Below are 22,380 nucleotides of genomic sequence, written 5' to 3' on the forward strand. Positions count from 1 at the left end.
GCTCTTATTTTCCTGCTTTTCAAAGTGTCAGTGATGAAGATGAGCTGTTCTAACATATTTAAAGTTCTCAAGTTTTAATATAAATTCATTAAAACTCTTCAGTGTTTTTTATTGTAAAAAACGTTCTGTATGAAATTACATTCACATTGTAATGAAGCTCTCCAACCAAACGAGGTTAATTTTGTGCTTTACAAACAATAAAAGGTTTCTATATAACTTATGTTCCTGAGCTGTGTTCTTCTCTCCTGGTTTAAGGTAGTTTGTCTCCGGTGTTGGCTGAATACTGCAGGATTATCACGAAGCTTTAACTATAGAGGCTCGGCTGGGTGGGTACGCGTGATGAAGACCCAAACCCAAACACACCGGCTCTGTCAGCTCTGCCTTGAACGTGTGCAGAGGCGTTCTCCGGGGATCCACTGAGCTGAACGTGATGCTGCCCTCCTCCACGTCGACCTCCACTGCTATCCGGCCGCTCCGCAGCACCCCCGGCAGCGCGGCGTTCTGTCCGTTGTGGTACGCGAACAGCCTGCCCTCCCCGCTGTGCGTAAGGCTCCAGGACTCGGCGTTGTGTCCGAAGGCGCTGCCGTCGCCGCCGCCCTTTCGTTGGATGCTCCTGTAGGACACGGCGATGTCCCAGCAGCCCTCGGCTTCCACCTCCCAGACGTGGGTGCCAGAGGAGAAGCACGGGGTGGAGAGGACCTGCGGGGCTTCATCAAAGCGACCGTCACTGTCGGGATAATCCAACGGAGACTTCACTCTCTCTGCTGTTTGGAGGTCAGCAGAAACGCTAAGGAGACGACTGGAAGAGTCCATGTCCAATTTGACAATTCCTGACAGACAGAGGGAATGTTTTTTTAGAAATTAAGAAAGAAAATTAAGGTGTAGTCGTGTTCTCTAGAGTTCCTGTCAAAAACAGGAATATTTTTGCTGGAGTATTCTGACTGATACTGAGACATACAGTGGGCTGCAAAGTATTCACCTCATTCAGTATTGTTTCTATTTTATTGCCTTACAACCTGAGATTTAAATGTTTTTTTAATATTTAAATAAAAGTAATGAACCTACAAAAAATAGTCCAGATTAATATAGTTAAATGAGGGAAAAAGTAAAAAAATAGTCCTAAAAAATTCAAAATTGAAAAGTGCACTTCTGTGTGAAAGTGCATGCTTTTGTGTTCACCCTACGCTTGGAAGCCGCAACCACAGTGTAGCATGGTGGTGGCAGCATCATGCTGTGGGAATGTTTTTCATCAGCATGAACTAGAAAACCTGTCAGAGCTGAAATAAAGATGGATGGGGCGTAATTATTATTATTAGAGTTGAGTAAAATGAACAGCTAATTATCATCCACCTGTAGAAGGAAAGTCCTCTGGTATACACTAATATAGACAGTGTCTCTAAAATTAACTGAGTGGTATTCCTCTTTTAGGCTAACACATGAATACAGATGTTTTCCGAATGTTTACCTACGCCCTTAACATTCACATTCCTACACTCTCTGTTTTCTGTTAACTTCGGTGGTCCTAAAACAGCTCAGTGAATGATATATGTTTTTGCCGTCTTGATGTAATCAGGAGACAGCCGTGCTACCTTCAGTGTGAGGCACATGATTCTGCAGCTTCTCCAACGCCTCCATCAACGTCTGGTTTTCCACCGAGTAGTTATAGGCTGGTTGAAAACAAATGCAGACATCGGTGAGTGAAACACAGGAACTGCGGCCTGTTGCTGTGTTTTCTTACCATAATACAGAGCTATGAACCAAAGACATAAGAGAACCATGGTGACTGCGTTGAGTTTAAAGTCAGCAGGAGTCACCCTCTGCCTCTGTGTTTAGGGAAACAGATGTTAGATCTAAATGGTGCTGAAATGCAAACTGTAAGTTTAAAATCTCAGTGAGGATTTAGGAGATAAGGCTCACATTATGCTGATTGTTCACACTGTTTGTAGATTCTGTGATTTGCTCCCTGAGCATTTTGAAGTGCTGGTCCATGTACTCCTGTTTAACGCACAAGTATGAATTACTTCCCACATCTTTTCTGTGTCAGATGGCGTCAAAGAGCGTGAATCGACTCACGGTCAGCTGTCGCCGCAGGACAGTGGAGGCCTCTGAGGCCACGTTCAGTTGCTTGCTCTCCAGGGCGCAGATGTTGCAGATGTAGCGTCTGGAGGAGCTGCAGTAGTACCTCAGCACCGCGTCCTCGTGCTGCGGGCACTTTCTCTCCCGGAGGTCGCTCAGAGGCTGAACCAGGGGGTGTCCCGTGAACGCCCGCAGCTCGAGGTGGTCCTTAACATGCTCTTTGCAGAGCGACAGCTCACACTTCAGACACGTTTTAACAGCCGGAGTTGTTCTCTCCTGGCAGCAGTCACAGTATACACATTCAGCCTCCTTTTCCTACAAGAAGAAATCAGATTTGAGGAGGAGAGGAACAACAGGCCACACAGAAGTGATGATATTAAAAGAAATGTGGAGTAATAATAGCAGCTTCATCAGGTACCCTCCTCGTTTTGTTCAACCTGAAGTCCTCTGCGATGCTGGCCAATGCGTAGCTCTTCTGTTCCAAGACATCCTGTTCAAAATCTGCCCTGCAGTCTGGACAACGGAAAGGTGCGTCTGAGGAGTGATCCCTCAGGTTTCTCAGACAGCCTGTACACATGCAGTGTCCACAGGGCAGCTGCTGGGGGTCCTTAAAAATGTCATGGCACACTGGGCACGTCAACAACTCCTCGAGCCGGGTTTGCTCTTTATCTTCCATTCTTGGCTCCTCTCAAACAAGCTGGGTCCCTGAAATTAAAAATCTGAGGAGAGAAGACGTTAAGTACAGAGATATTACAACCCTGTACACCTGCTCCATTTTAGTTGTTTGGAATACACTACGAGCCTATATGCACAAATATGTCGGTATATGCTGAAAAATTATGCTTTAAATCTTACCCTGATGTCAAAAGGTGAGCAATTCTCAGCGTTTTTGACTTCTAAATGTTGTATCTCCCTGTCAAGAAGTGAAAGCACAGCAGTTTCTCTTGGTACTTCCTGGAAGGGGCGGAGCCTGAGAGGACGGAGTTTGCGCAGTAGAGACTCCCAAACACAAACCAGAAAAATACAAACACGAGATAAATAATGTCATTTCTGAGGTTCTCATGGCTTCAAGCAACTGCAAATTGGCACTTCTGCACGACTGGGACAATATTTGAAATGGGGGAGAATACAGTCAAGCGAAAATAATTTTTTAAACATGCGTTTTTGTCGATATTTCCCTCTGTTTATCCTGTGTCTGTTAAGTTTCAGTAGTTTGTCTGTAAATCTATTTTACATCCATAACCACAATGAAAGCCCCCAGTGACAGCTAACTGAGCTTTAAATTTTACCACCTGTTGGGATTCATCGATCCCTCCAGGATCTTTAATTGAGAAGAATCTGTCAAACACCAATACTTAAAGTTTGAAGTTCTTTTATTAAGCAGTAACAGTAAAATAAACAAACAATACTGTAAGAGCAATAATATTCAGATTTCTGGGGACTTAGCCTGAGAGGAGGCCCCGCCCTTGTGCAGAAAAAGTCTGGGGCTTTGGCCCTTCACAAGGCTTTTTAAAGAAATAAAGATACCTTTCTCCACCTCTGTTGCTAGGTGACAGGGAGTTAGATAACAAAACACTGAATCTTATTAATTAAGAAATTCCAGCATTGGCTAGCATAACTATATTTTATCTCGACGGATTACAGCTGCACTCAGGCATTCCTGCGGAACAGATAAACTTGTAAAAAAAAAACTCCTTCCAACATATTTCCTTTCAAGGCCTTGAGCAAACACAAAGTTTAATACTTTAACACTCTGAAACTACATAAATATTAAGCAAACCTAATAACCATTATCCTTCACTGAATATTGGAAACATAATTTGTCATTGGTTAATCTGTCACAAATTAAAAATGGCCATTTTGGTGCAGTTTTTGGCATTTAGCTTGACTTTCAGATTAGGCGTAATTTAAAAACCACAATACTGTGATTGGTAAAACCTGGACTAAATTATCCTACTTTGCTTTGCTGTTTATTTTAGTGTCGACTGGACCAGAGTGCTGAACGGATCCTATCTAAAACCAGTTTAATTCATGTGGCAACCCATGAGTGTCTGTGCTCATCAGCCTTTATGTGTGAAAATATGCAACATTAAGCAGTTCAGACGTTTTAGCAAAGTTGAATCCTTTTACTCATGAAATAGGTGACATCTATTATATTGACTGTATTGTGCTGATAGTAGAGAAAATTACTCGGCCACAACATGATTCAAAGAAAAGAAGAAACCTTTATTTCTACACAAAACAAATATGTTTACCACTAGTGGTTAGAAAGCATGAAAACAGACATTGGTTAATAGAAGGTATACACGTACAAAACTGTATAAAAACTTTATAAGATTTTTGTCAACTTAATATCAAAACCAGAATTTTTATAAAGTCATCTTGGTCATTTTCAGACCCTTTACAGACGAGCAACACTATTTAACAGCAACTAAATGTGAGTGTTCTTTTATCATATATAAAAATTAAAAAAAACATTTTTTAACAAGATTAAATCAAATGATACACATTTAACAAAGCATTTAAAGCAATAAAGTTTAAACTGTCATGTTAATCGTAAACGAGTGTTTCTCCTCCATTTTTACATGAGATCCAAACAGCAACAAATAACATTCAACGTTAAAACACTGACAGCTCAATAAGCTCGGACATGTAAACATGATATTTTCAGCTGCTTTCGCCCGTGTTTCGCCTGCTGTGCTGCTGAAAAGTGAACCATTAGAAAGACGCATTGTTTCAGTGATGTTCAGTCCGATCCTGCGCCACGAGCAAATATTGTGCACACTGTAGCTCTTTCACAGGCTTGTCTGGATGAAACCCTGAGGAGTATCGGTGCAAAACTGATTACAGATTACACTCTGGCAGACTGAAAAAAACAAATAATGTTGCACATCTCTTGTCTGACACAGATTGTGGGATGTTTTCTTTGCTGACACGTTAAACAGGACATTTCCGTATACATTCAGTAGCATTAATATGAAAAAAAGTAAGACTAAAAAAACTAACCAGTGTATATCTTATATAAAAAAATAAAAACACAAAAAGTTTGTAGTGGAGAACTTCTATTTTGCCTTTTTAGATAACACCCAGATATCTTTTATGTACTCAGAAAAGCATAAAAGTTTACAGGTGTGTTCCAACTATTTTTTTTCTTTTTTAATAACTCCCAACACTACACATTGCACACCATCTTTGCCTAAAACTTTGGCCTTAACTGTCGGAGTCTGCTCTATTTACACCATGTGGTGACGTTTTATGGGAAAACACAAAAAGGTTCTGGTTAGACTGGGCCAGATGATTTGTGAAATTCTTGCCCTGACAGCCACATAAAACAAAACATGGAAAAATATCCAAAATCCCACGAGCAGGTAATTCCCAGAGAATTATCAGCAAGCGAGAATGTGTGTGTGTGTGTGTGTGTGTGTGTGTGTGTGTGGGGGGGGGGGGGGTTGCTGATGGCTGCCGCTGCTGCTTTTAACTCGTTTACTTTCCTTTAATAAAGAAGGCGTGTCTAAACAAGTGCAAAGCAGTCATCATGGGAGAATAATCAGGAGGCTCGTCGGCCATTTTCAGTGCGCTGAAGACAAAAAGGTGTTTTCTGCAGCGTCTTTTCACATAATGTTTGTCTCTGTTCTTTAGGTTTTCCACAGCGAGTCCAGTCGGGACTGAATTTCTTGTTTCTAGTAACTAAAAGCAAAAAAATGCTGATAACGTCTGGCTTGATTTTTTTGTTACTTCGTAGAAAGAAAACAAAAAAAAAAACTAAACTAAAGCACCTGAAAACTCTACCCCCCACCAAGGAAATCAACTAGAAGGTAACTGAATCTTCAGAAACAAAGTGGTTCTTTCAGCCACTGTAAGCTGCTGCAGACAGCTGGGTGTTCTTGTAAACATATAGGAGTCAACTATGTCTGTCGGCAAAATAGATCATAAACCACTGGCTGGATTTTTTAGAAGCCTCCAATAAATATTTATTAGATGTACCGGAGCCAGTCCACTTCAAGATGGCCATAACATCTAACTAACCTTAGAAACAAAAAGGTTTACAGATGTTTTTGGTGTGGTTGTAGGTGAGTTACTCTCAGCATATTCTCCAGCTGCTACAGCTCTTAGCTTAAAACTTTAGTGTTAACTGTTAGAGTCACCTTGTTTGTCTGTTAGCAAAATATTTCATGAACCACAGGATGGAATTTCATGAAACCTTCAAACTAATCATGCATCATACATCTACAACTCATTAACGTCTGGAGTTGATCCAATTCAAGGTGGTCACCACAGTTATTCAACATTAGCCAAACACAAAAATGACCACAACTCAGTCAATATAACAAACACTGAGCTACACTTTGACGTAGTAGTAGCCGAGAGTCATCATCAACACTCTGAGCGTGACATGACTGCATCAGACGGGCATATTGTTCTTAATGCACATCTGAAAGAAGAAGAAGAAAAAAAAAGAAAAATCTACATAATGTTCTTCTCAAGGTTTGACCAAAACGGCTACAGCTTCATCTTTTCTCAACATAAATAGTTAACTAAAACTATGACTATGGCATGAAAGGCAGCGGGCGATATGCATCCCTTCAATGAAGGCTAGTTTTTGTCTGGGTTTGTAAAGTATTGTACAAAACTGCACCGTCCTGGTCCAAATGAGGATCACAAGATGAGGGATTTCTGACAATAAAGTAAAAACTAAGGGAATGGTCTGAAAAAATAAAAAAAAAAGTCCGACTAGAAACTGCACCCTCAGTTATTGTCCTTAAGATATAATTCTATCTTTGCTGGAACAAACACCTGGATCTTAGCTTCAGTCTCAGTTGTAGCTTTAACCGTTCTGGTGTCGGCTTACAGGATGAGTGATTCAGTGTTTTCTCTCTGAGGTAGACGCTAGTTATGCCACTGAAAGCTGCCATTTACAGCTGCTTCTTCTTCCCTCCCCATCACAGCTGCAGGCCAGCGATCGCTCTGAACGAAGGAACAAAGTATTCACACTGGCTCAGCTGGTGTTTCTCCAGGTTTCTCATGATCCTGAACATCTTTCCACACTTGGAGCAGCTGAAAGGTTTCTCTCCCGAGTGAAACCTCAGGTGTGCCTTCAGGTTGTCTCGCAAGCGGAAGCTTTTGCCGCACTGCGAGCACTCGTGCGGCCGCTCGCCCGTGTGGAACCTCAGGTGGCGTCGGAGGCTCTTCCTCAGGGCGAATGTCTTGGAGCACGTCGGACACGGGTACGGCCTCTCTCCGGTGTGGAAGCGCTCGTGGCGACGCAGGAACTTCCTTCGCTTGAACGCCTTCTCGCAGATGTTGCAGACGTAGCCCTCTCGGGAGTGGGTGACGATTTTCTGGAGGCGCCAGACACCGTTTCCACACTGGGTGAAGCAGCAGAGGCGGTGGCCCGTGTGTGGACCCTGGTGTCGACGGAGGTCTTTGGGTAGAGGCTGGCTCGAGCTGTGGTTGGCTTTTTGAGCTTTTTCGGGTTTACCGTCAGTCTTTAACTCTGACTCGGGGACTGTGAGCACGTCCACCAGCTGTACAGCGCAGGGAAGCAGCAGCTTCTGATCTTTAGACGTGAGTTTCAGTTTCATCTGGAGGTCGTTCTTTGTCTCTTTGGGCGGGTTGATCCGCTCCCACACACCGACCTGCGAGGGAGTCGCTGCTCCGTCCGACAGCGACGGACTGTAGGCGGTGCCCTTGGCGGTGCTGACACAGGCCTGCTGAGGTTCAGCTTGAACAGGCTTCTCTGAAAGTTCAACTTTGGGAACCAAAGAGTCGGGTTTAAGGATCAACGGACAAACAAACTCCACCTTCTCCTCTGACGCGGCATCACTTGGTTCTGGTTTAATCACAAGGAGCTTCAGTTCGGCAGGTGGGCTTTGGGTTAACGGACACCTCGGTGCCTCAGGAGTCGTCTCTGTGAAGAGTGGAAAAAAAAATATTAAAAAATTAAATGTGAGGTTCCTAACATTTTCGATTTCAACTGACTAAAGATGACATTTTCTGCTTTATTCTGCAGTGTGTTGCATAAAAAAGCTGACGTGTGTTTATTATTGCTCGGGTCTGGGTGCGTTTGTAGTATTAGCCAAATATCTCATGGAACTCTCAAAAAAGTAATCATTGGATGTACATCTATTAATTAAATTTTAGAGTCAACCCCATTTATTTTGATGTGGTAGCAGCTGGGACATAACACAGACTCCATGCACTCACAGAAGACATGAGATCATTTGAGATATCACATGAGATTAATGATCATAATGTTAGTTTTCAAGGTTTAACCAAAAAGGCTACAGCTGCGTCATCTGTCAACATAAAAAGATCCAAGTCTACATTTACACTGCAGGTCTTAATGCTCAGTTCAGATTGTTTTACTCAGACCGGATTTTTTGTGTGTGGTTGTCACATTTTAAATGCGACCTCCATCAGAACAGTCTCCAGTTCCTGAAACGAGCTGGGTGCGCAGAAGAAGATATGACGTCACGCTCCGCACGCTGAGTTTACGGAAGTAAATTTGGACGCTGTGAGTGTTAGCATGTGTGTAGTGATTTTGAAGCTGCTGTCCAGTCGGGGCCAACAGTACATCCAAAAGATAAAAGAAGACGGAGAAGAAAAAGAGTGCAAATGGTAACGATGATTTTTGTTTAGAGCTGTGGCTGCTGCCTCTGGGCAGAGGCGTGTCTGGATGGAGAGTGGAGGGACTGTGACGTGAAGGACCTGCGTCTTTTCGTCCGACGTAAAAGTCACATGAAATGCGACGTGGACATTCACACTGAGGTCGCTTCGAAAAACATCGGATATGTAACTGATTCAGTACCACACACTGAATCGGATAAGATTCACTATGTGGTACTGCGTCGGATAGGAACGGATATGTCACATAGGAGCAAAAATAAATTAAAAAATCGGAATTGAGTCGCATTTGTCTGCAGTGTGAATGTAGCTTTAGTCTAAAATCTGGCATGAATGGTGGCAGATGTGATGCACTGGTGGCCCTTTAATTGTTGTAATATTTCTCTGTACGTTAATATCTTTTCCCTCTCGGTTACAAACCCGTCCTGTTTATTGTCACTGCCACGTTAGAGCAAACATATCTGGTTCATCACTGTCAAAGTTAACATTCAGATGTATTTCGTATTTCTGTTTATTGCTACGAATAATCATAACAATAAAAAGGAGTATAAAAACTTTAAACTTGAATTTGCAGATTAATCATAAAGTATACAAGTTATAAATAGTCTGTAGCTTAAGCGGCACATCACATCTCCAAACAGCCCAAGTTTTCCTGGTTGGCAATGTTGTTTAATGTCAGACGTGAGCTCTTACCATTCAACATTTCTGTCTGAGCAGCTGAAGACTCCAGCTCAAGGACTCTGGACTCCTCCGTATCCACAGCGTCTGCTACAGTCTGATGCCAGAGGAAACGGAGCACAGTTACACACTTGTTGTTTGGGTTTACACACATTCCAGCACAGAGGCTGCATGATAAGATTCAGTGTTAGGCTGCTCAGGTTTAATGTGAGTGTTTCCGGTCCGATCCACAGGTGATTTACAGCTGGGGGGAGGGGGAGGGGTGGGGGGGACATGTTACCAACCTGAGGCGCCCACTCAGGGTCAGCATGAAAAGGATCTTCAGCCAGGAGGGTCTCTTGGACGGTGATGAGACACCCCTCCATCATGACCTCACTGGAATGGCTCAAACACCCAACATCCTGGAGAAAAGTGGAGTCTGCTGAGGGGAAGGAGAGGGGGAGGGGTCAAAGTAAGAAGCTCGTGCATTCCTGAAGTTTGGTGCAGCAGCAGCGCAAAACACCTTCAAATGACGGCCGGGTGCATTAAACATCAATATGCATACAGCGTTTTGTGCGTGTGTAAACCATCGTGTAGATATCACCGTGCAGCCGAATGCACGCGTCTTTAAGTTTACCAGCTTAGCAAAAAACTCGAGCAGAAAGCCAGGAAAGCCAGCTACACACCGAGCTCCAGCGGCAGACAGACGTCCTCCTCCACCTGAACACCGACGCTGCGTTTATTGTCCCCACTCGACACGCAGACCAGGCTCTCCGGGGCTCCGGCGCGGCCCGCATCCTCAGCCGAGGCTCGGTATCTGCTCTCGAACAGCTTCACCAGCTCCAGCGAAGCCGCCTTAACCAGCGCCCCCAGCACCGACTCCACCTGCGCCTGCAGGTTCACGGCGCCCGACGACATTATAACCGCTGCTCTGGCTCGGCCGAAGTCAGAGTTCACGCTAAGATTCAAACGGAAGTGAACATTTAGCATTTATTTACCAACTACAGCCACATGGGCTTCTGAGGGGAGGGGCGTGTCTTGTTTTGGCGCATGCGCAGCTCGGGCGGGTCGATAGCGGTTGCAGAGGCGGAGCGGAGACTTTACAGCAGGGGGGTCCGTAATCCTGGTCCTGGAGGGCCACCGTGTTTTAGATGTTTCCCTGCTCTTAAGCAAGTCTTCAAGTTGTGCAGAAGCCTGTTAATCACTCAGTCATTCAAACCAGGTGTGTCACAGCAGAGAAACAACTAAGGAGGACTGGGTAGAAAAAAGAGCATTTTAGAGAGGCCGAATCGCTCAGAAGTAAAGATGGGCAGAGGTTTACTGGTCTGTGAAAATCTGCATCTAAAAACAGTAGAATAATTTTAGAATAATGTTCCGCCACCTGAGGAAAATTGGGAAGACTTTGAATATCCCATCATCTACAGTTCATAATATCATCAAAAGATTTAAAGAATCTGGAGAACTCTCTGAGCTCAAAGGACTGAAGGTCTGTGGCCATGTTCTTTGAGCCCTCAAGGGTCACTGTATTAAAATCAGGTCTGATTCTGCTCTGGACATCACACTTTTCACAAGTAATTGTCTGTAAACACAATTCAAAAAATAAAAGAAGCTGTATATGAACATCATCCACCACCATTTCCTGTCTTCTCTGGGCCAAACTTAATTTAAAATGGACTGAGGCAAAGTGGAAAACGTTCATAGAAATTTGAAAATCTCAGTAGAAACCACGGCCACCAAGCCCTCTGTACTGAAGAGGAGAGGGACCATTTGGCTTTTTATCAATGCACAGATCAAAAGCCTGCCTCTCTGTTGGTATGGGGGTGCATTGGTGCCTATTGATGAGCTGCTACCATGAATATCCAAGTTACCTTATTTCTTAAGGTATAATTTCTTAGTTTCAACCTTTGATATGTTTACTATGTACTACTGTGGAAAAAAATATGAGTTCATGTAATTTGCAAATTATTGCATTCTGTTTTTGTTACATTTTACACAATTTCCCAAATATTTTGGAACTGCGGATGTTCTTGGAAGATGGTTAATCTCCTAGGATAGCTGCAAATTGTGAAAAAAGAATTTACAAATTTGCTACATTTTTATTAATTTGCAAATAGTGACCATCACTCAAACAGTAAAAAAGTAGCAAAGATGTGTTGAATACAAAGACAAAAAAATACAAGAAGATGTAATCATCCTTTGATTGATATCAGCATGTATTTTACTGTACAGAATGAAAACAAAAGGGTTTCGGTTGTCTCATCAACTTGATCATAGTCATTAATATAAATATATTTATTAATATAAAACCATTCTTACATTTTAGTCTAAAAGTTAAGTTAAGCTAAGACTTAAACTTGAAGCTATTTGGAATTGTTGTCGTTCCATCTCACATCACTTGAAAAACTTGGTATTAAAACTACCAAGCAATGAAGTGAGCAGCTTTTACTTTGTTCTGTTCTTAATGCAAACACATCTTGTGGTGGGCAGTAATTCAGCATTGTTGTTAATGTTGTAGTTGAAATTTCTCCTCACATTCTCTTTTCAGGCAAAGTCAGGACTTCACAGTACTGTCCTCTACCCTCGTTTTCCTCAGACACAATGTATGCAGGACGTGTTATTGCATTGTCTTGTTGAAACACCTATGAACATCCCTATATTGAGATGTTTTCTTGAAGGCAGAATGTTTCGCCTTGAAAATGTCAGTGTACTTTTTCTAAATCAGCCATTGCAAAAGGGTATATGACTTCATTCAATGATGCTTCTTGCAGAGTCTAGCTTCTGGACTTGTTCCTGAGAACTGTTCCAGGATGGATTTATTTATTTTTGTCTTTGGTCCAAAGCACAATTTCTGTCCCCCCCAAAAAATCTACAACATGAATTCCTCGGACCACAATACATGTTTCCACTGTGTGATGTGTCCATGACCAAAGTTAACATCATAAGACTTGAAATGGAGAAATGGATGTGTATTAGCAAACAAAATTAAGTAAACATGATTACAAATTACAGTAACTAATCGTGGGAGGACTATGTTCACATTCAGCATCTGCTGTATGTTGTTGCCTGATGAAGTTTACAATATGGTTGAAATGTGATGCTGAAACTTGAGAAGCTGCTAAACCACCTATGTGGTTTTCTTGTATTTGCATTTGTGCAGAAGTCTAACTACTTAACCCTCCTGAAGCCCTCAAAAGAGAGAGAGCGATAGAGAAAGGTAGAGATACCTTGTAACTTCAGGTCAGTTCGACCCAAAGACCACTGGAGGGTTAAAATTCGTACCTTTTTCCACAGAATAGGTCCAGCTCATTTAGCTTTGTTTGTTCATAGAGCTGATTTGATAACCTCCATTATATTCCTTTACTAATAATACTTACTGTCATTAATGCCTACAGAATATAGACCCAGTTGATTTTATTTAACTGGTTTGTCAAAGTTGCTTTCAGCTGCGTCTACTTGATTTACTCTTCTTTAATGAAAAAAAATCCTTTATTATGAAAAAAAAAATACTAACTGACCAATCATTAAAAATGTTTCACTCATTCACACTCTCACCTCTTTAAGAATTATACAATTGCTGAATTTCTGTCCAAGTTGTCCTTTATTTAAGACTTTACAGTGACTTAAAATTTTCTTGTTACAAAAATAGAATCTGGCTGTAGTCATAATCACCGTTGTAGAAAACATCCATATGATGTACAGCACTTTCATACTGACTTTACATATCAGGCTGGTGATGTTTGAGACCCAACACAATAGACTGCTATAGCACCCTTTGATCTGATCTTAATCGATTCAGTACTGGGGAAAACAAGAAAATAACTGAATGAAACATTCAAACAGCAAAATACGCCACATGTGGGCTCTGACATTTTGGATAAAACAGTGAAACCCCTCCAGTTTTTAAGAAGATAAAAACTTTAATCATATAAAAATCAATAGCAGTGGGTGACAACGCTTTGAAAGAATATCTTCTTTTATTGCACCATACAGTGTTACAAGTGGGAATAAAGGTTTTGTGGCATCTTAGAGAGTGTTTTGTCACAAGGAGGAAAATTTGTCAGGGAGAAGGAGCAACAAATAATGGAATATGGTGATTCTGGTGAGATGCCAAGAGGGGATGGTGAGAAGATGAGATCTTCATGAACGGACGAGTTCAGCATAAGAAATAGTTACAAAAGAGGAGGATTCAGTGGAGTAGATGTTGACTCCCGAAACTGTATTGGTCAGATTTAAAGCGTAACTTATAACTTGAGGATTTAATAATCGTCATCGTCATCGTCGTCGTCATCATCGTCATCATCATCATCATCATCATCATCATCGTCGTCATCATCATCATCGTCATCATCATCATCGTCATCATCGTCGTCGTCATCGTCGTCATCATCATCATCATCGTCATCGTCGTCATCGTCGTCATCATCGTCGTCGTCATCATCGTCGTCATCGTCATCATCGTCATCATCATCATCATCATCATCATCATCGTCGTCGTCGTCATCGTCGTCATCATCGTCATCGTCATCTTCATCTGGATCAATTTCACCTGACAATACATCCTCAAGCCAGTCCTCCAGCTCATCCACTGATGGCAAGTCTTCTCCGTCATCCATGTCCATCCACACACTGTCAGCCTGCAGAGCAACAAGAACGATCAACTCAGCAACAAGAACGATCAACTGAGCAACAAGAACGATCAACTGAGCAACAAGAAAGATCAACTCAGCAACATGAATGATCAACTCAGCAACATGAACGATCAACTCAGCAACAAGAACGATCAACTCAGCAACATGAACAACCAAATACAACTTATGTCTGAATTCTCTGAGATGGTGAAACTCTCCAAAATATAATTTTTAGGAATCGGTTCTTTACCTTGTGGGTTTGGAAGTATACAAGAAAGCTCAACAGCATATTCTTTAAAAGGAGATAGACAACAATTTTTAAGACTATTTTGACTATTGTTGTGTAGGCTTTTAGATCCCAGGTGGTCACACAGACTGAATGTTAATGCTGCATGACATTCATGAGCCACAAGGCCGTTTTACCTTTTCACACGTTGTCTGTTACTGTTCTGTTACTCCCTCGCTTCCTACATCAGTGGCAGGCGGTCTTCAACCCTCAATGCTACCTCAGTCCATTTAGAAATCACACCAAGGAACCAAAAAGTGTCAAAGTCCCGACTTGAAGTGTTTTGTTAAAGTGCCTATAATTGGCATGCTTGATCAAAATACAACAATACCCTTCTAGACCCATTTCACACCAACTAATGACTCCACTAGAACTTCCCACACTTACACAACCTATTGGTTGTATAGTTGCAAATTTGGAAATTCTCCTTTACTATTAAGGCAATCATAATTTCCATACTTTCTTATAACTTTCATACCTTCCTTCACCTGCACCAAGCTCTATATGTAAGCATCACTTTCCAACAAGAATCCTACCACATACACCCATGATTGCACCCAGCAGCTGAGGGATGCAATACATGTAGATACTGCATCTCCAAGGGTGTTGCAGTTATTTACCTGGATCACTGCCTTAGTAGTGTGGATCTGATGAGGTCAAAGCCTAGACATGAGGCCAGCATGGCCGGTTCTGCTTCACATTCTCAATGACCAAGCCACACCAGTGTGAGTGTGTCACACATCATGGATATGTTGCTACCACACTCCACCCAAAATCCCGATATGCCACCAACGCAATAATAAACCACCAAAACCTCACTGTGGAAGTTTTGTGCATGCTTAAGTCACTCCCCAATCTATCACACTCTGTTAAGTGCAATGGGGAGCCCATTGTGTACTTATAATATGTAAATATAATATCCCCCCGAAGAACTCGCCAATGTTTTACAATGTCAAGGGGTGAACTGAAATGGTAAGACTGCTTCTAGACCTTAAGCTCAATTTTGCCCTAGTATGCTTTAAAACATGGTCCCTAAAAATAATATATAATGCAGTGACCTTTATAAAATGCAAATGTACCATTACAGTGTAAAATTTACAATAACAGACACTGTGATGGTGGCATATTTACATTATGTTTGCATATACAGAAGTGTTATGTTTGAGTGCATCAATCAGTGAAAAGATTATAAATGTTACTCACATCATCGGCCTCAATGACACCAATCTGTGGGTGGGACAGGTCAATTCCGAAAGTCTTTTCCCAGTGTGGCACGAGCTACAAGAGGAAATAATAAAATGACCCAAGGACTTCTGTTATCGATCAGTTTTTTGTTTTTTTTTTGCCATTAAATTTTAGTTTTCAGTGCAGTAAGCATGTTGTTCTGCATCATATTCTTACCAGAGGGAAGTCATCAGGGTCAATCCAGACAATGCTGAGGTCAGGGTTTTCTGTGTTATCCTCTGCAACTTGCTTCAGGATGTGCAAGAACTCAAAACCGTCTGGGAATTAGAGAGCAGTAAGGAATCATTGCCATTGCCAATGTTCTAATATTTCCACTCTATTCTCCAGTTTTAGGTTACTTTTTTATTGTTGTTTTATGTTATTCACAGATTTTTTTTGTTCGTAACATTTTCTTTTTAATTTGAGTATGGCTTACCGATATCTGACTCTTCAGCAAAGGCAACAATGTGTTCTCCACCAACATCGTCATCCTGTGGATGAGATAAACACCGTCAGAGCTTCATGCTGTCATGTCGCTGTGATGTCGTCAAAGCCTTTTCCCAAAAGAATAGCTTTGCAGAGCTGGAAGTCTAAAAGTTCTTACCCAGATCTCATACATGTTGTAGGGCTGCAGCTTTCTCAGGGTTGGTCTAAACAAGCACAAATCCATTAGCATTAATGTAGTTTATTATTTACTCAGAAGATTCACGTGTAACACCTACTGCTGAGATTTACCTGTCATTGTCTTCAATGAATTTCACCAGCTCCTCCTCAGAGTAAGGTTTTCCAGGGATGACCACTGGATCGTCAAGGAAGGGTTCATAAAAGTCGACTTCATTAAGCTTCAGATCCAGAGCTTTAGCAACCTGTAGGGCAAGACCAAAAAACATTTAAACCATCATCTTACCATCACTGATCTACACCAGGCAGTTTTAACATTATGATCACTTACATATAAAGTAAGTAACAATATTTATTAATGTAAAATGCAATATTCCAGTAGAGAAAATCATTATCAGGGCATCCATATTTATGTTATTTCAAGACTTGGCTTTTAACATTTTTCATGGTGGCGGGTCAGTCACCACTCTTGTACCAAACAAAAAAAACCCTCCTTTAGCAATACTAAAAACCAGTAAGCTGTGTTCTTTGAGTGCAGCGTACTCTACATCGTACACAAGAAACACAACACACATATGAAGTATTCGCCTGACCTCCAAACTTCAGTCTGGAGGAGATATGATGGCATCAGTGGGGAACAAGTGCACATTGGACTCCAGAAAACTGTGGTATTCAGAAGGCTTTATAGTTGCCTCAATAGCTGTAAGGTGCTCAGGTCCAGTCCTAAACCCAGATCATTACCCCTCCACCACCGTGCTTGACAATCGCTGTGAAGCATTTGTGCTCATATGCTGTGTTTGATTTTTGCCCAACTTGACGCTAAACATCATAATTAAATATTTCTATCAAGAAGGTATTGCTCCAAATATCTCTTGGGATTTCCTTAAACACAACTTTGTAAAACTAAGCTGTGCTTCTCTTGACAGAGAAGATATTTTCTAGGCCACTGTTAAAAATGCTATACTTGTGGGTTCTTAGCAGAACTAACGTTTGAATTGATAACTTAGACCAGGGGTGTCCAATCCTGGTCCTCGAGTGCCACTATCCTGCATGTTTTACGTGTTTCCCTGCTTTAACACGCCTAATTCAGTGGTTAAATTACCTCCTCATGCCCTGCAGAAGCCTGTTAAGCACCCATTGATTAAAATCAGGTGTGTTGGAGCAGAGAAACAAGTAAAACATGTAGGATAGTGGCCCTCGAGAACCAGAAATTAACACACCTGACTTAGACTTATAAAGGTTGAGATATAGTTCCTGGTGTTCTTGGAAGGAAATGGCAGGGATGTCCACCCCTGAGAATATCATCAAATGTCTTGAATGCTTTTCACATAAAGCTAATCTTGGGAGATGGCAGTTTTTGGAAGTGGTCCTGTAACCCTGTGAGTGATGAGTGACGGGCAGCAACAACTGCCTCTCTGAGATCACTGCTCATGACTTTCATCCTTGACATTTTGTTAACAAACAACCCGAATGTCTCAGACCAACAAGCTGCAACAATGTTCTCGAATGAAATCCAAGTATTTGAAGAGTGCTGCTTACATTTTATAATAATAGCCCACAGTGAGGAGAAGACTGAATCGCATCGCTTACCTTGGGGTTGAATGTGGCAAAGAACTTGACGTGAGGATGGAACTCTTCAGCGGCATCAGCAAAAGCCTCAAAATCTGAAATGTCAGACATCCATTAAATTGTTTCAGTGAACTGGTTTCAATATGTAATATCTGAGAAGGTTGTATAATTGCTGTCATCATTACTGATGTTCAGTTGCGTGCTTATTTACAATTAAAGCAGCTCCTTAAAAGTGAATTGAGCACTATGATGCTTATCTCGGCTCTATAAAGCTGTTGCTTGCTTATTGTGCCACCACAGTATTCTTACGTTCTGACTTGTGACTCTTAAAGTAGCCCACCAGTTTGATGTCCTCTTCGATGTTTTCAAAGCCTTTCAGTTCTCTGCTGTTGTCAATAATGTCCACGGGGTCCTCCAGAACCTGTAGAACAGGTGGAGTGGAGAGAAAAGAGAACCAGAGTAAATCGCTGACAGGTGATACAAAAAAATAAAGACAAATTTTATGTTTTGTCTCATCAATTTTGTTAATATAATATACATTCTGTTCTATGTTTCGGGGCTGTAAAACATTCATTCTGGATTTTCTTTTAAAGTTTTTGGGTTAGCTTTCAGGACTCTGCACGGTCAGGCACCTGAATATTTTTGTGAATCGTCTAAGCCTTAAGTTTCAACCCAGGCACTTTGGTCTTCCCACCAGGAACTATTAGTAGGTCCACAGACCTTGTTTCCAAGCAGTCACACCTCATCCGTCGAATGAACTCCCCTTGTTTTTATGATGTTTATGAGTTTTTTGAAAAGCAGTTGTAGATGTTTTTATTTAGGCATAAAATTTAAAATGAGCGAATGTTCGTTTTATTTCTATATTTGAATCCCTATTTTTTAAATTAGTTTTTATATCTATGTACTGTTTTTATTGTTCTGTTTTGCATTTAGTTTTGAAAAACTGTGATTTTGTTCTGTGAAAGGTGCAATACAAATAAACTTTACTTACTTACACCCCAATCAAGGTAGGAAGGAGACAGTTTGAAGCTAGTAACGAAGCTAATAATAATATTGTTACTGCTGTTTTAGTTATATCAGAATATATTAGGAGCAAAGATGAGCTGCTTGTCAATAAATCAATGAGAAAATTATTAAACTGTCTAAAAACAATGGTACGCATAGTATACGAGTGTCACTGCAATATCAGTGTGTAATGTCAATACAGCAAATGACTGAGATAAATAAAAGCCACAAACTGTATGCCAATAATAGTTTTGGCCAATCGAATGGTTCCATTCTGTCCTAAATGCCAAGATTCAGCAATAAAATTACAATTGCATATTTTTCTAATCCTGTGCAGCTTTAAAAGATTGAAAATGATATGCATGATGGATGGATGGATGGATGGATGGATGGATGGATGGATGGATGGATGGATGGATTTCAGTGTGAAGAGGCCAAAGCATCTCGCTAACACCTGATCTCCAATGCTTCTACACTACACTTCACCAAAACTGCTTTTGAGCCTTAAAACACAGATTTATAATCAAAAGTCAAAGTAAATTTAGGAAAACTCCCAGTTTGTTTTTTTCATACCACCCCATTTTTCTAATATGAGGGAGTTTTCCTCTTTTTCTTTTTTTTTAAAAATATTAACAGTGAAATTATATCCTCACGAACATCAAAGATGAACTCCACGAGAGTGTGTGCCTCAAGTTCGCCATCGTACTCAATGACTTCATCATCGGTGATGATGAAGATGCTGTCGGACTCATGAAGGTCTGTTGGAAAAGAACAGATTGTTTTCGGCGTTTGACCTCAAACTTCTGCCACAGTAAAACATCCAGATGTTGGCCACATAAACAGTTCAGATTATAGTGGGTAAAACTGATATTGAGTGTGATTTTCTGCACAGTGAGTTGCTCTCCAGCCGTCTGCAGACATTCTTACCTAGTTTCTTTGCAACAGCCTTGTCAAGCTTTGCATCAATGAGGCCGACTCCAATGTCCTCATCGTCAAATTCTTCCAGGACCTGGGCTACACGCTGCAAAACAAGAACAAAGTCACATAAAAAGGAGAAGTGAATTTATCAGAACAGCTCAGCACAAAAACAAGAAGAAAACACACAGTATCATATGTGGGGGAGTATTTGCAGCTTTTGAAAACATTAAGTGCACCTTTTGACAGGAGGTTCATTACCATAAAAGCCTGCTTTTCAGAGAGCTGTTTATGCACTTTCTAAATCTGTATGAAACCTGACCCTCATGACTGACAGCTGATTCCACCAATCGCAGGGACACGCTCGCAGCCAAACTGCACTGAGGAAGTGGTTCAGGGTTGTCTTAGTGCATTTGAAATGCAAAAAGCACACACACACACATTTGTGAGGAAACTGGTGTCAGAGATCTTCGGCAGCTGCTTTTACAGCATAAATAGTCAGACTAACTAGACAGTCCATCAATTTGTTATACAAGTGACTCTCGGCATTACTTTAATTTGATTGGAGTTGCAGATGGGCAGGGCACAGAAACCCAGTTTGTAAACTGAAAAAGTGATTACTGCAGAGGTGTTTATGATGTAGAACTTATAAATAAATGTTATATATATATATATATATATATATATATGCACTTTTATCTGGACTAATATGTTTATATACTGTACATCTATTAATGCTCATTGTAGACTCAAATCTAAAAAGGATAAACTTTTACTTTTGAGGCTTAAAGCACAAAGACAAAAAGAGGCCATTTTAAACCTGACTCCATTTTAAATGACCAAAAGAAAAACGGACTACAACTTTAAGAGCTATCATCATGTCATATGTTATTTATCTTTACCAGCCCACACAGAGAACCTTAACCTCTGAAATGTTGCACCATTTGCTGCTCCCTCCTACTAATAACTAAGCCTCATTAAATGTAAATCATAATACATTCTTAAGAAGAAACAGGAGCCTTCGGAGAACTCGACCCGCCACAAAAGCAGCCCCGGATATATATAGCACCAGGAGCCACACCAGCCCCGGGACTATTTTGGCCAGGAGGCCATGATGCTCAGCGTTCAGGGATCCGCTGACAAGTACAGTACTGCAAGTGTCAATCACAGCATGGAGCTGAGACGGCATTACTGGGGCCAGTACCTCCAGAGCTGCAGCCCCTTCTTAGACCCTTCTGGCCCTTACAGAGACACCAGAGCCTGAGGAGATGATGTGATAGGCTAAGAGCTCCGTCTCACGTCACGCTTCTGCTGTTTTTGCTATTAATGTTTACCTCTCATTTATTTTCTGTTACTTGTATGTTCATCACCTTTTATCCTCCTTTACTTTGGTCACCGACATGACTTTGGATGATTGTCAGTTTATCTATGAATAGATTTTAAAGTAGGCCACGCTTAGGCGATCAGCACATTTTAACATGTATTCACTACATTTATTATACACCTCCAGTCTTTATCAGAATATGAGTGACCAGCTATTTTTAAGTTACACATAAGCTGCCATGTTTTCCGCATACATCTAAAGAGCAAAGACCAGCCCCCTCGCATGCCTTTTAAAACACTCCAACAAGTTTTTCAGCCTTTACACAGTACAATAAGCATGTCCAGTCCCATAAAATACATTCGCCACATGGTTTGGTGTATGCCATAAATCACAAATCTTTTCATCTGAAAGCAAGCAGAGCTGTTCTTGGTAAATGTGACATTTGATATACAGTAAATTCTTGTGCAAGCTGAGGAGCCCCGGTAAGCTCTTGTTTGACACCTTGAGAGCTGAAGCTGAAGATTCATGATGAATGGTGATGTAATGTCTTTCTGCGAGGAATGTGAAGAGACCCCTCAGTGTCCAGGCTGACAGAGGTCCTATAAGGTGTGATTGCCATGCACAGGCACTGTGCAACACACTCGGCCTTTATGTTCAGGAAGCTTGTGGCTTCTCTCCTCAGTGAATCTTCACTCGTCAGCATTTTAAAATCCAGTAGAGTTAATAGATGGTTTGTCTACTTTTTCAAATAACACATGCATGTACATTTAGATCCTTCAACTTCTGATACTCCTATCCATCATTTGCTTGATTTTGGGCCAACAGACCCAAAATGAACTGAACTATACAATCAAAACCTCTCAAAGTATCCAACCAAAGTCTTAATATTAGAGTCAAATCTATTTAATACATCTGTATGAATTCTTAATCTATCTATCCTACTTCATCAGTAAATTCATCCCCCTCTTTCTATTAAAAGTTCTCAGCTCGACCCACCTCAAGAGCCAACTCCTCAGTCTCAAACTGTCTCTGGGCGACGCGGCTGGATCCGGGGTGGTCATGGTAGTACACCACCATGACATCGTACTTCCTCATCACAGACTTATAGTTCTTGGCGTTGAGGTCGTGGACGCGGTCTTTGCCATCATATTCAGGGAAGTCCAAGCTGTCCTTGCCCAGTGACAGGCCTCCGAATGACAGCAAGACTGCCACAAGCACCCACCTCCACTTCATGGCTCTTCTGTGAAGCAATTTAGACTTACTTACGGGTGTTTTATATTACCAACAAAGTGGGGTCGAAAGATAGCTTGCAGAACCCTTTCCAATCCGCGTCACCCAGAAGAGAGCAAGACCAACTCCTGGATCCACCTTATGACAAACCCCACATGGGAAACTGGCAGTGGGACGCAGGGTTCAAGAGGGGCTGGGCTAAGTTTGACATAGGTGTGAGT

At 41.4% G+C, this 22,380-nt stretch overlaps 3 protein-coding genes across 3 annotated transcripts; all 3 read right to left on the reverse strand.

The window, feature by feature from the left end:
• Positions 1 to 92: 92 nt before the first annotated feature.
• LOC108238679 (E3 ubiquitin-protein ligase TRIM11-like) lies at positions 93 to 3,046 on the reverse strand. Its single transcript, XM_017420932.3, has 7 exons — positions 2,932 to 3,046; positions 2,495 to 2,795; positions 2,074 to 2,391; positions 1,918 to 1,995; positions 1,739 to 1,823; positions 1,590 to 1,667; positions 93 to 830 (listed from the first exon to the last, which is right to left on the reverse strand). Exons 2-7 carry the CDS (start codon positions 2,750 to 2,752, stop codon positions 295 to 297), a joined length of 1,353 nt encoding a protein of 450 aa, XP_017276421.1. The 5' UTR covers positions 2,753 to 2,795; positions 2,932 to 3,046; the 3' UTR covers positions 93 to 294.
• A 1,235-nt stretch (positions 3,047 to 4,281) lies between these two features.
• On the reverse strand, positions 4,282 to 10,275 carry si:rp71-1g18.1 (uncharacterized protein LOC559922 homolog). The gene is made up of 4 exons (XM_017420787.3): positions 10,044 to 10,275; positions 9,663 to 9,799; positions 9,394 to 9,475; positions 4,282 to 7,984 (listed from the first exon to the last, which is right to left on the reverse strand). The coding sequence occupies exons 1-4, from the start codon at positions 10,273 to 10,275 to the stop codon at positions 7,017 to 7,019; spliced, it is 1,419 nt and encodes a 472-aa protein (XP_017276276.2). The 3' UTR covers positions 4,282 to 7,016.
• A 2,657-nt stretch (positions 10,276 to 12,932) lies between these two features.
• On the reverse strand, positions 12,933 to 22,380 carry casq1a (calsequestrin 1a). The gene is made up of 11 exons (XM_017420919.3): positions 21,926 to 22,380; positions 19,618 to 19,711; positions 19,348 to 19,448; positions 17,995 to 18,106; positions 17,707 to 17,780; positions 16,231 to 16,361; positions 16,100 to 16,145; positions 15,932 to 15,986; positions 15,673 to 15,773; positions 15,475 to 15,549; positions 12,933 to 13,991 (listed from the first exon to the last, which is right to left on the reverse strand). Exons 1-11 carry the CDS (start codon positions 22,160 to 22,162, stop codon positions 13,614 to 13,616), a joined length of 1,404 nt encoding a protein of 467 aa, XP_017276408.1. The 5' UTR covers positions 22,163 to 22,380; the 3' UTR covers positions 12,933 to 13,613.

The sequence above is a fragment of the Kryptolebias marmoratus genome, linkage group LG20 (genome assembly GCF_001649575.2).
Source record: "Kryptolebias marmoratus isolate JLee-2015 linkage group LG20, ASM164957v2, whole genome shotgun sequence".
NCBI classification, from domain to species: Eukaryota; Metazoa; Chordata; class Actinopteri; order Cyprinodontiformes; family Rivulidae; genus Kryptolebias; species Kryptolebias marmoratus.

What these genes read in the sequence shown, in the direction of transcription:
- LOC108238679 (XM_017420932.3), bottom strand. Translation starts at nt 2,752, where the DNA reads ATGGAAGATAAAGAGCAAACCCGGCTCGAGGAGTTGTTGACGTGCCCA. An exon ending in GGTTGAACAAAACGAGGAGG is followed by an intron (nt 2,392 to 2,494) that starts GTACCTGATGAA and finishes TTCTTCTTGTAG; the next exon opens with GAAAAGGAGGCTGAATGTGT. An exon ending in GTTCATAGCTCTGTATTATG is followed by an intron (nt 1,668 to 1,738) that starts GTAAGAAAACAC and finishes GTTTTCAACCAG; the next exon opens with CCTATAACTACTCGGTGGAA.
- si:rp71-1g18.1 (XM_017420787.3), bottom strand. Translation starts at nt 10,275, where the DNA reads ATGTCGTCGGGCGCCGTGAACCTGCAGGCGCAGGTGGAGTCGGTGCTG. An exon ending in CTGTCTGCCGCTGGAGCTCG is followed by an intron (nt 9,800 to 10,043) that starts GTGTGTAGCTGG and finishes CCTTCCCCTCAG; the next exon opens with CAGACTCCACTTTTCTCCAG. An exon ending in ACCCTGAGTGGGCGCCTCAG is followed by an intron (nt 9,476 to 9,662) that starts GTTGGTAACATG and finishes CTCTGGCATCAG; the next exon opens with ACTGTAGCAGACGCTGTGGA.
- casq1a (XM_017420919.3), bottom strand. Translation starts at nt 22,162, where the DNA reads ATGAAGTGGAGGTGGGTGCTTGTGGCAGTCTTGCTGTCATTCGGAGGC. An exon ending in ACAACATGTATGAGATCTGG is followed by an intron (nt 15,987 to 16,099) that starts GTAAGAACTTTT and finishes TCTCATCCACAG; the next exon opens with GATGACGATGTTGGTGGAGA. An exon ending in ACCCTGATGACTTCCCTCTG is followed by an intron (nt 15,550 to 15,672) that starts GTAAGAATATGA and finishes TTCCTCTTGTAG; the next exon opens with CTCGTGCCACACTGGGAAAA.